The sequence below is a fragment of the Primulina tabacum genome, chromosome 4, assembly GCF_025594145.1.
Source record: "Primulina tabacum isolate GXHZ01 chromosome 4, ASM2559414v2, whole genome shotgun sequence".
Classification (NCBI taxonomy): Eukaryota; Viridiplantae; Streptophyta; class Magnoliopsida; order Lamiales; family Gesneriaceae; genus Primulina; species Primulina tabacum.
The window spans coordinates 5,375,594-5,386,326 of NC_134553.1; the positions used below are offsets into that span (position 1 = coordinate 5,375,594).

At 34.3% G+C, this 10,733-nt stretch overlaps 1 protein-coding gene across 4 annotated transcripts; it reads right to left on the bottom strand.

Moving 5' to 3' along the window:
- Positions 1-784: 784 nt before the first annotated feature.
- On the bottom strand, positions 785-8,825 carry LOC142542744 (DEK domain-containing chromatin-associated protein 4-like). Of its 4 annotated transcripts, none has more exons than XM_075649556.1 (12): positions 8,675-8,825; positions 7,421-8,159; positions 7,267-7,300; positions 5,493-5,572; positions 4,798-4,857; positions 4,594-4,701; positions 4,424-4,504; positions 4,248-4,325; positions 2,366-2,780; positions 2,104-2,216; positions 1,664-1,694; positions 785-1,306 (listed from the first exon to the last, which is right to left on the bottom strand). In XM_075649556.1, the coding sequence occupies exons 2-12, from the start codon at positions 7,862-7,864 to the stop codon at positions 1,140-1,142; spliced, it is 1,611 nt and encodes a 536-aa protein (XP_075505671.1). In that variant the 5' UTR covers positions 7,865-8,159; positions 8,675-8,825; the 3' UTR covers positions 785-1,139. The 4 variants fall into 4 exon arrangements, with proteins under 4 accessions (XP_075505671.1, XP_075505668.1, XP_075505670.1 ...); XM_075649553.1 differs by having other exon boundaries at positions 5,493-5,581; XM_075649555.1 differs by having other exon boundaries at positions 5,493-5,581; positions 7,421-8,148; positions 8,675-8,824.
- Positions 8,826-10,733: the final 1,908 nt, after the last annotated feature.

Here is a 10,733-nt window from a genome sequence, read left to right on the forward strand (position 1 = left end):
CATCACTTTAAATGCAAACGAGTAATGCTAAATAGTTTGTGAGCGGCTGGTTGACAATTGGATTCGAGTTTGCTTTGACGGAACTTCGAGTTCGAGATGCTTGAATCTTAATGAGCTCGAATTTTAATTATATATATACTATTTATTTAAAATTAAAATAGAATTTAAATCAACCTTTTCAAACTACGTTTCGATCTTGAAAATTAATACTCGATCGAGTCAAAATGATACGTTTTCGAGTCGAATTCAGTATACCAGCTCATGCAAAATATTACTAAATTATTAAAAACTATTTAACTTAATTAGAATATACTAACATTAAAAATAAAATAAAAAAATCATTTTACCTTATGTAAAAATGAGTTATTACCATCCCAAATAAATTTGAAAAATATTAATAGAAAACATTGTATGTACATAATTCATCTATTCCGGAACATATTCATCGGTTTGCAATCATATATTGCAACACTTTACAAACAAAAAATTGCATGAAAAATATTTGTTAAATTTTATAAAAAAAGAAAATGTTTCTATTTATTCAATATGAAAATTATATTTAGTCCCACCAAACTTGTATCAATCATATTATTTATACAATAATAAATTTTTATACCGAAATCTGCTTTCTACCAAAAGTGTGTTCTTTAGTGCCAATTATATTCGTTCCAACACACGAGTTTCTTCCTCCAAAAAGCTCTCAAAACAAGAGAGAATTCAGATTCGCCCACGACAAATTCAAGGGGAGACTTCGCAAATATGTTCCAACCAAAATGAAGAGACATCATGAAAAACTAAATTATCATATAATTAAAACATTTGCTTGACATAAATAATTGAAACACACAGCAAATATTAAAATCTAGATCCTACAATCAACTATGTTATCTTACAACAGTTTGGGATCGCAGTAGTCTCATATTCATCGCTCAAGATATCAGAGAGAATCTACTGACTTTTATCAGCGTGCACCTGCAACTAATTCTATGCATCCCTAGTGAACAAGGGTGCCAGTTAATCACAATAACAGTAAAACTACAGATGTTACGACTCGAAGAAAGTAGCACTGTCCACGTAAATTGAGAGGAAAAGAACGAGGCGAGTTTGGGTATAGTGTACAACCAGTTTCTGCTGAGTTGTCAGGCCTTAACACGTTGGCTAGAAGGGTTGCTCCCATCCTTGACAACACCATCTTCATCCTTTTCCTCATCACCCTCTTCAGCATCAGCAATTTTGGTAAGCTCATCCTGAATCATAAGCTTTATCGATGGTTTTCTAGCCATCAGATCTTTATTGAATCTCTTGTCTGAAACGAGGATAATTTATCATTAAAAGCAAAAAAAATCAGGTTGTAAATGAATTTAAACATCATGGAAAACAAGAAATCAAATATATGTTCCCCTTTCTACAGCAGCCAAATAGTCTGGCACAAGCCGTAAGTCTTTCTTTGCTAGAGCAGAAATAAAGCAGTAAAATTAGGACCCATAACAAGGAGCCTGCACTTTCCCCAGTAAATAGTAGAGAATTTGAGTTTCCTGAATTACGCGACGGCAATCTCTGTTGGTTTGGAACCAGGTAGGGGAACAAAACTTGGAAAGGAGAGGAAAATGGGGCAGGTCAGTTCTAAGTCCTCCGAGATTTTAAAGGGCACATGGGAGCTTACCAAGCAGCTTCAGAATGTCGGTGAAGGTAGCCTGTAAAATTAAATAAAATAAGTTGGGTACGTTATCAGGAGAATGAAAAGGACAAGTAATCTCCTAAATAATGTAAAACTGCAAGAAAACGGGTTGATGTCACTTCTCACAACTTAGACCTGAGGTCAAGAGAGAAGCTAAAAGTCAAAGACTCATAACTCCTGTAATGAATTCGGAGTCAGCAATAGACACGATAGAACCATATCATAGAAAACACATTAATGCCTAGTGAGAACACATAAGACCAAAGTAAATATCCCAAACAATTGGAGACGACATAAAAATACGTGGCGTCTACTTAACTTAGACAATAAACCCAATTTGAGAGTATGAAAGTGTGAAAACAGGCCATCTATCTTCCTCACTTAACAACCAAAACACATTGATTACAAGAACTTATAATACTTACTGTATTGAAGTCGACCTCTTTGAGAATTTCACAAACCGCATTCCTAAGTTCGTTGTCACTTGGCTTTAATTTCTCCTCCCTGAGATTGTCTTTCACTTTTAGTATTTTCTTCCCTTAATCCCACATCAACAAAACAAAAGTAAAAAGAATTATTTTCGGTAGTAGTAGTAGTAGTAGTAGGGAATCGACAGAAAAACAAAACAACGCATTCACGACTTTTTAACAACAAACAATTTATCAACTTGGAATTACCAATACTCACCAGGGCTAACACTAGATGAAGTTTTCTTAGGACTGGATGTGTTTTCCTTGATCGATTCATCTTTCTTCTTAGCAGAAGACCTCTTTGTACTCGTATCCTTCTTGTTTTTTGGGCGACTTGGTGGTGATTTTGGAGGTTCTTTCTTTGGTGGAAGGCTGTCCTCTTTAGAGATTGTTGCTTTCTTGGTTTTGGCTTTTTCGACAGTTCCCTTCTTTGCAGAGGACTTTGCTGATCCCTGTTTCTTTTTTCTTTTGTCTCTATCAGATTCATTTGCCTTCTGTTCACGTTCAGCAGGTTCAGATTTCTCACCATTACTTTTATCATCCTCATCATGTGTTTCCTCATCTTTTTCTGATTCATCTTCGGGTTTAGGTACGCTATCCTTTTTTGGTGTACCCTTGGTTTTCTTCTGATTCTGTATATGAGAAAGATGAATCTTGTAGTTACACCAAGAACTTATTCACAGCCATAAGAGTCAATAGGTATATTGCTTGATGCGATCTTGTTTCTTCAATCTACTTTCATAGAGGAACTTCCAATTGAAAAGCACAACGGCGTATGCACATATATATTATCAGATTGTATATTCTCTCTCTCTCAGTAAGAACCAAGGGATTTAGGTAGAAGTGGAATACTTGAACTTCAAATTCTTTATGATACTTACATGCAACACCACAACACATTAGAAAACACAAAAGAAACTTAACATCGACTGTCAATCCAAATCATCATATGTTGCGCTAATCTAGGGTTTATACGAATTTAGGTTCGCGAGAGCTTTTCAAGTCAGCTCGAATAAAATTCAATTTGAATTTGAAATTGTCAAACTCAAACTGAAATCGAACTTGTTCGAATATTTTTTTTACCGGAATTTGACCTGGATTATTTTGCTCTATAGCTTGTGGCCGATCATGAGCTTTAATATCTTAATCATATCCTACAAATATGCTAAATTAGACGAGCACGATGTCACAGACTTAGGCCCTTATAAGTACACGTGCGGCCTTTCCCCCTCGACTCTCCCCTGCGAATACTAGCAAAGCGGCATTAAAAAGTGATCTTGGTGGTTAAATGCATAAATAAGCACAAGTAGCTTGGAGAAATAGTATAGAGAAAATGCAATTCTTAGTTGAGCTAATAATTAATTGATTGAATTCTTCAATCGGTTCCTTACAAATGAGATCCTACACCTATATATATACAAGTTCCCTAGCCTATCTAGAACGTTCTAGCATCTAGAACACTCCACACTACTTTATAATAGAATATACTAGAACTTCCTATGCATTTACATGTTACACAATACATGAGTGTCATGGAATAGTCTAGACCGTCGTTGAATTCTCCACATTTTGCTAGATAGCCCCGAAAGCTTCTAGACCCAACCCCTTCAACAACATTTTAGGTCATTACTCACGAGCCTAGAATGTTCGAGTCATGTCCACATTGTTTTAGGTCATTCCGCATGAACCTAGATCCATCAAGGTCCTTCTCAACTTGTCCAGAACATTCACTTGCCTTCAAGAGAGTGTCAGAGCCCTCGAGAAGGTTCTGGATGCCACAAAGCCTCTTTGACAGCTTCCTTTGCCAAAATCATTGCGTCTTGCACGACGAAATTGTCAGCCCATGACAACGAGCTCAAATTTGAGGACTTACTTATGGAGTTTGATAATTAAGTTCAAACCAAATGAATTGATCTTGAATTCGAATTTCTGATCGAGCCGACCTCAAGCCCAAAATCATTCATGTTTCTAACTTGGAGGCGAAAAATAAAAACCGACTCCATACTCACGTATGAAAATAGGGCTAATATGCATCAAGAAAACAAATAAGTAGCCACAACAACTTACTATAGAAATTTCATGCATTTAGAACAATGTACCTTAGCTGAGCCTTCTGAAGGAGTGATACTCCTAGATGCTGATTTGCTCTCTCTCTTTCTTTTTTTCCCCTTGCTTGACTGATCAGCATACACAATACACAAAAAAACATCCATAAGTCGAACGGGACAATAATTTAATAATGCAGTCAAACTAAAAATTGAACTTGGGGTGAAACCAGTTCTTTTTCAGCAAGCAACTCAGTGGTGGTTGCATGAGGTGCCACCAAAAACTCTATCAACTTTGAAATGATATCTTCCTGAATGCAAAATATATAATTCAAACATTAATTCTTGAAACAAAACAAAGACGAAGATGATCATGAACTTTTCATTAGAAATAACATACCTTCCTTATTGTAGCCGATATTGGTATATCAAGGACGTCACAAAAGTCAGCTAGTTTATCTTTGAAAATCTTGTCAAGTTTCTCTTTAAGTTTTAGAGTTTGCTTTTCCTGAGACATTGTTAACTTAATATGTTGAAAAGGTTTTCTGAAGAGCCAAATCATAGTATCCAATTGATCGGTAACTTATTCAAAGTTCTACTTTACCTCATCATCATGCCAAGCGAACCCAGAGAATCTTGATATATTGTTCTTCACTTGAGCTGCCTAGAGGTCATAATGAAAAAAAGACATCTCAACTTACCAACAAAAGAAAGAAGAAATAGCAGACAACAACAGATTGACATATTAAAGATAACCAGATGGATGCACTAAGAGTATAATATTCACTGATAATTTCATCACAATTTGCATTTCATGACAATTTGCAGGACTTATATAAATTTCAGCGCTAACTTACCCAAAAAAACCAAAATATGTTTAAAGAAAGATGTCTCACAAGAGTTAAAAATTGATTCCAGTAACTAAAAAACATTATCATCCCACGACAGATCGTTCCATGTTAGCTTGGGGATTCATGACGTTGAAAAGTGGAATAAAGCTTTTCATGACCTCCTATTTTAGGTCTTATGTTTCGTGCACCGAGAAGTTCAGAATGCATTATTCATAATACAATCACTCACTAATTATACTTCCATGGAATTTAAAGAGCTACTGGGGAAAAAAAGCACGCATTCAAATTCTGTGTTACAAGTCCAATGGGCCATTACACAATGGAAAGAGAATGTCGACTACATGAACGTGGAGTCGAATATAAGCCATGTGATATTGTCATGTGAAAAAACACTTTTAAAACAATCTGATATGAAGCTCGACCAAAAGTCCTAGGACAGAAGCATCACCTTTCCTCTCCTTCCAAAAAGAATTGTATGCAGCAATTTGAAGGTATCATCACTCTTCTTCCTAGACAACTTGTAAGCCACTGTAACAACTAATACAGTTTAAACTTCATAAACAACAGCAAATCAATTTATATGACCGCAGTTTAGGACAATATTAAAAACAAGACAAACATCGATCAAGTTAATTTTAGTGAAAATCACAATTCTAACCAAATTTTCAATACCTATATTTCAAGGAACAAGAATTTGTGTTGCCGCAATAAGAGTAAGATCTAAAACTTTAACACCCAACAGCAAGATCAAAAAGACATAAAAGATACCTAGCACACACACATTTTTTTTATTCGTGGAATAGAAACTCGATTTTACACGCAGGACCATGCAGCATGCATGCTTGTGCGTGTGCGCACAGAAAATCTGTCGAACAGGGAGATCGAATATCATAACAAGTCATGATTTCTGTCACTAGTGACCAACTCTCCAACGAGCACTTTGGAGAAATGCCAAATCTCACCAGGGTTACTATTATGGATATGAAAATGGAATTCATGAAATGCATATAACAACATGGGAATTCAAAATTCAAAACCATCTTTTTTGTTAAAAATGTTATATTGTCTGAAAATCATAAACGGAAACCTAGGATCTAAAATTCACAGAAAAAAATCTTCAATGCACACATTTGGTTATGTGATTAAAATATACAAGCATAAGGCTTATCATCTCATCTGGTCATGGAGAGTAGATATGAGACGCAGACCACGTCATATTTGGTTGGAATAGTCCAAATCCATGATTTTTTTTCAAAAGCATTCTAAAACCTATAAAGGAGAAAACAAGCAACCAATCCTTGCAATGCTGGGTAAAACTCAAGGCAAGAAATTTCTGATATGGGAATATGAGATTCACTATTCTCGGGAAGCATTCTAAAACCCATAATTATTAGGTCCAAAATCCTCAAATTTAGCCTTAAAACACTAAAAATCATTGAATGAACTGTACTCTTTGGAAGGAACAAGCCCTTTTTTGTTGAGAAATGACAAGGCCCTTCCAGAGGCGTTAATTTGCCGAGCAGTCAAAGTAATTTCGGGTGAGTAATGGGGGTGGGGGCAATAGATTCCAAGGTAAAGCATTATCCAAAAAAATTCAAGAACAGATGGTGAAACATGAATCAGCAAACAGACGCAAGGCTAAAACTTTAACACAAGACGAAGACTTTTTCCTGCATCATTAAACTAATAAATTTGTAGCTTGCTGACTAAAATAGAAGAGAAGCTAAAATTCACATGCAAAAAAGGAAGTAAGACTTTACAACAAGTGTAAATGCTCATAAAACTAAAGACTGTCTACATGCAACCCATTAAACCCCAACATTGTTATGCAATGGAAAAAGTAAAAGGTTAGTTAAACATACATATGCAACACATCTGACAAGGTAAAAAGAGACTCACAAGACTCGCATAACTACCTTATACAAAGAAAAATTAAGCTACAATAACAAAGAATCGTAAATTTTTAAGTGATCCAGCTTTGTTGAGCGCACACTAAACATTGAGGCCCGCAACCATCCTAATGTCTTAACACAAGCATTAATTTGATGCTGCAATGATTAGCTTTGCTCACCATGAAATTCAAATGAGAAGAATAAAAAGAAAGAACAAAACATAACAGCTTCGCAACATCACAACCCACGCCGAAAATCTTTAGGCATGGAATCATATGTGAAGTACATACATACATTTAGCACAAGCAATAAAATTAGTAAAATGAATACCATTTGGGATGTCTTTCAGTGCAGTTCCACGTCCCTGCAAACAAACACCAAGGTATCAAAGAGTGAATCTTCATTATCATTGAATTTCATACTATAAAGAAGTGAATTTTACAGAGAGGATGCAAACAACAAAGTGCAAACTAAATGGATACACCTTTTCAACTTTGAACTCCTTAGCAGCGTCCTGCTCAATAATGGCCACAAGTCTCTCAACTGATTTCCTTTCACGAACAGGCCGATCAATTGTGAGAGCCACGGGGGTTTTCTGCTCCTCTTTTTTATCCGTCGAGGTTTTAGTTTCTTTAGTTTTTTTCTCCCTCTGGGCGTATGATTCCTTGTCTTCTGTTTCCTGTTTCACACTTCTTTCTTTTTTGTCATCACCACTCTTTGTTCTCAGACGATTCTTTCGGCCCCTCTCCTCTTTAGATTCTTTCAGCTTTTCCTCTTCTCCCACTCCATCCACCTTGTCCTCAACCTTATCATCAGCCTCATTTTTCTCACTAGGGCCATGATTCATTTCCCCAATCTCCATGTCCACATTTTCTTCTGCAACTTGCTGCTTTTCTTCTTCTTCTTTGGATCTCTTCCATTCTTTCATCTTTTCCCCCTTCTTTCACTACATGTTCACTTTTTCGCCTTCTCTTCGGTTTCCTCGCTAGCATTCACCTTTTCTTTGTCAATATTGTTATTCTCGACTTCCTCGGCAACCTTGTTTTCTTCTACCATTTCTGTTGCTCCATCATTACGTTCCTCTGTCTTCTCCATCACAGGCTCTGTCTTTTCCTCCATCTCAACGTTCCCATTTGCCACCGACTCAGCATCTTTATCTCCCATTACAGGTTATAGAAAAAGTCGATGACCTCTCGAAAAACCTCTTTTTTGCTGAACAAAAACTAAAGCAGCACCAAAATTCATAAACAATATTCTGAGGAACTACCATAGCAAACAAATTATGAACGTACAAAAGAAAAACCCAACAAAAGAAAGAGGATGAACGTCATTATCAGTATTTAACACTGTAACTCAAAGCACGTACAGTAAGAAAAAATTCAGATAATTAGCTGAAACATATAAATAGGGAAAAATATCATATGCACAATTGAACTATAAATCGTCTAAAAATGTGCATCCCGCAAACACAGTAGAAATAACAAACATTACACACGGCTAGTTTGCATGCCAAGAAAAAACCCACAAATTCGCCCAAACAAAGAGGAAATCAGATCACCTACAGCAAAAATGAATCAAACAGCAACAAAAAATCAAATTCCTCGACTTGAGCACAAACCCTAACTAAAACTGCCCTAGTTTAAGTCAAATTCAGAAAGGAACAGCGAGGAGACGCAATAAAATTTGTAGAAATGGAGAAAAAAAGAGAGAGAAGCTAACATGGAAAGGCAGAACTTACAGAGAATTCGAAGCTCGCTTTCAAAACATTCGAAGCTCGCTTGTCATCTGTCCGTAATTCCTCTGTTTAGTTTTTCTCGTATCAACGTAAGCGTGGTGGGGTTCACATTTGGAGCCAGGCATTTATTCCGGATTTCAAATCCGGATTTTAAATCCAGTTTTATGCCATGTCGGATGCTCAAGTCAGTGAATTATATAAAATAATTTAATTTGACGGCTCAGATATCCTGTGATCTCACGTAGTCGATGGACGGCCGGGATTACAATTTATCCACGTTTCACTAAATTCAGTAACATATTTTTAAAATAATTATAAAAGGGTTAAAATTAGTAAAAATTGTATTGTAAGAGCGTATGAAATATATTATCATACTATATTATAAAGCATATTTTGATACATGGAATAACAGAAGGATTGATAAATAATCCTCTTTATTCTCATGTTTGATATCCTTTTTAAAAAGCCCATGATATTTTATCCCATGTTTGGTACCTTTTTAAAAAGCACATGATCCCTTGATAAATAATTTTTTAGAAGGATAAAATGTCTCTTCTATTAGGTGTGATAATTTTAATTTAATGAAAAATACACTACAAATACTTAATTACCTTCAATTTATAAATGATTTTTATAAATATATGATAGTAGGTAGAAATTAAAATCAAATAAATATTTTTATTTATTATTTAATATGATAATTATATAAATGAATTCGAGATAGTTATATAAATAATTTTTATAAATCTCATTAAAATTATTAGTATCACCCGATTAACCTTAAAAATTGATATTTGACTTGACTCACAAAATAAAAGGCTCAATTATCATATTATATAATATATATATAATTAGGTAAAAATAAATAAATCATGCAAGCACTATCGGCGCATGAACAGCTAAAAAAATATGAACTCAAGCAACAACTTTGAAATTATAAAATTTATTATGATAAGATTAATTTTGTCATTACAATCTAATATATAAATTTAATCACTTTTATTAAAATCATACCAAACATTAAATATAATATCCTACATCTTATTTATCCTTAACTTATCCTTATATTATATATCACATGTTTATCCTATCATCACATGTTTATCCTATCATGTATACCAAATTATGCATAATATTATATAGAGATGGCATCTTGGAATAAAAAATAACTCTTGAAAAAATAAATATGATATTGATTTAAACAGCCAAAATGACATATAACACATTAAAACGTTCAAATTTTATAATATATTATAAATGATAATTATTTATTCTAAGCGTACAAAATTATGTATCCATTTTAAATAATATATAAATATTATATATTAAAGTTCAAATTTTGATCACTTAAAATATTATAATTTTAATTTTTTTACTTTTGTTAATGATATATATAATTTAACTTTTTCCAGAATTTTTTTTATCGATTTGTAAAATTTTAGTTATATCAACTCCTTGTAAACCGAAACTATTGACCAAAATATAAAAAATTTTTCTATATTCCAAATTCCTCGAAATTTTGTATAAAATGTTGGGTTAAACATGCATGTGTGATAATAATAGTGAGATGTACGACCTTATGAGAAGTTATCATGTGTCAAATTACTGACGTTACGCTGATTGATCTAATTGGTTAGACGAGCCATAAAAACATGACGCCAAATTTTAACATGTAATATTATCTCTGTCGGAGACAGGATCGGTGATAAGAAAAATGTAAGACTGATCTATAAGAGATACGAGACATCACCAGCAGATAAACACGCACCTCATCGGACTAACGATCTTAACAGTATGGCTCCTTAGTACAAAAGTAGGTGCACACTGCACTGTCACGAGTATACAAAAATAAAAATATCCATTAATTAACAACTATAATTTTTGACTTAAAGAAAAACCCGAAAAACATTATATCCCAACATAAAAAAACATAGTATCTATTGCATACATGAGCATAATGTACTTGTCACCGGTTTTGTCACGGCCCGGCCACTTGTGATATTGTCCGATTTGGCCCGAGGGCCTCACGGCTTTAAAACGCGCCACAAAGGGTTGCTACTCG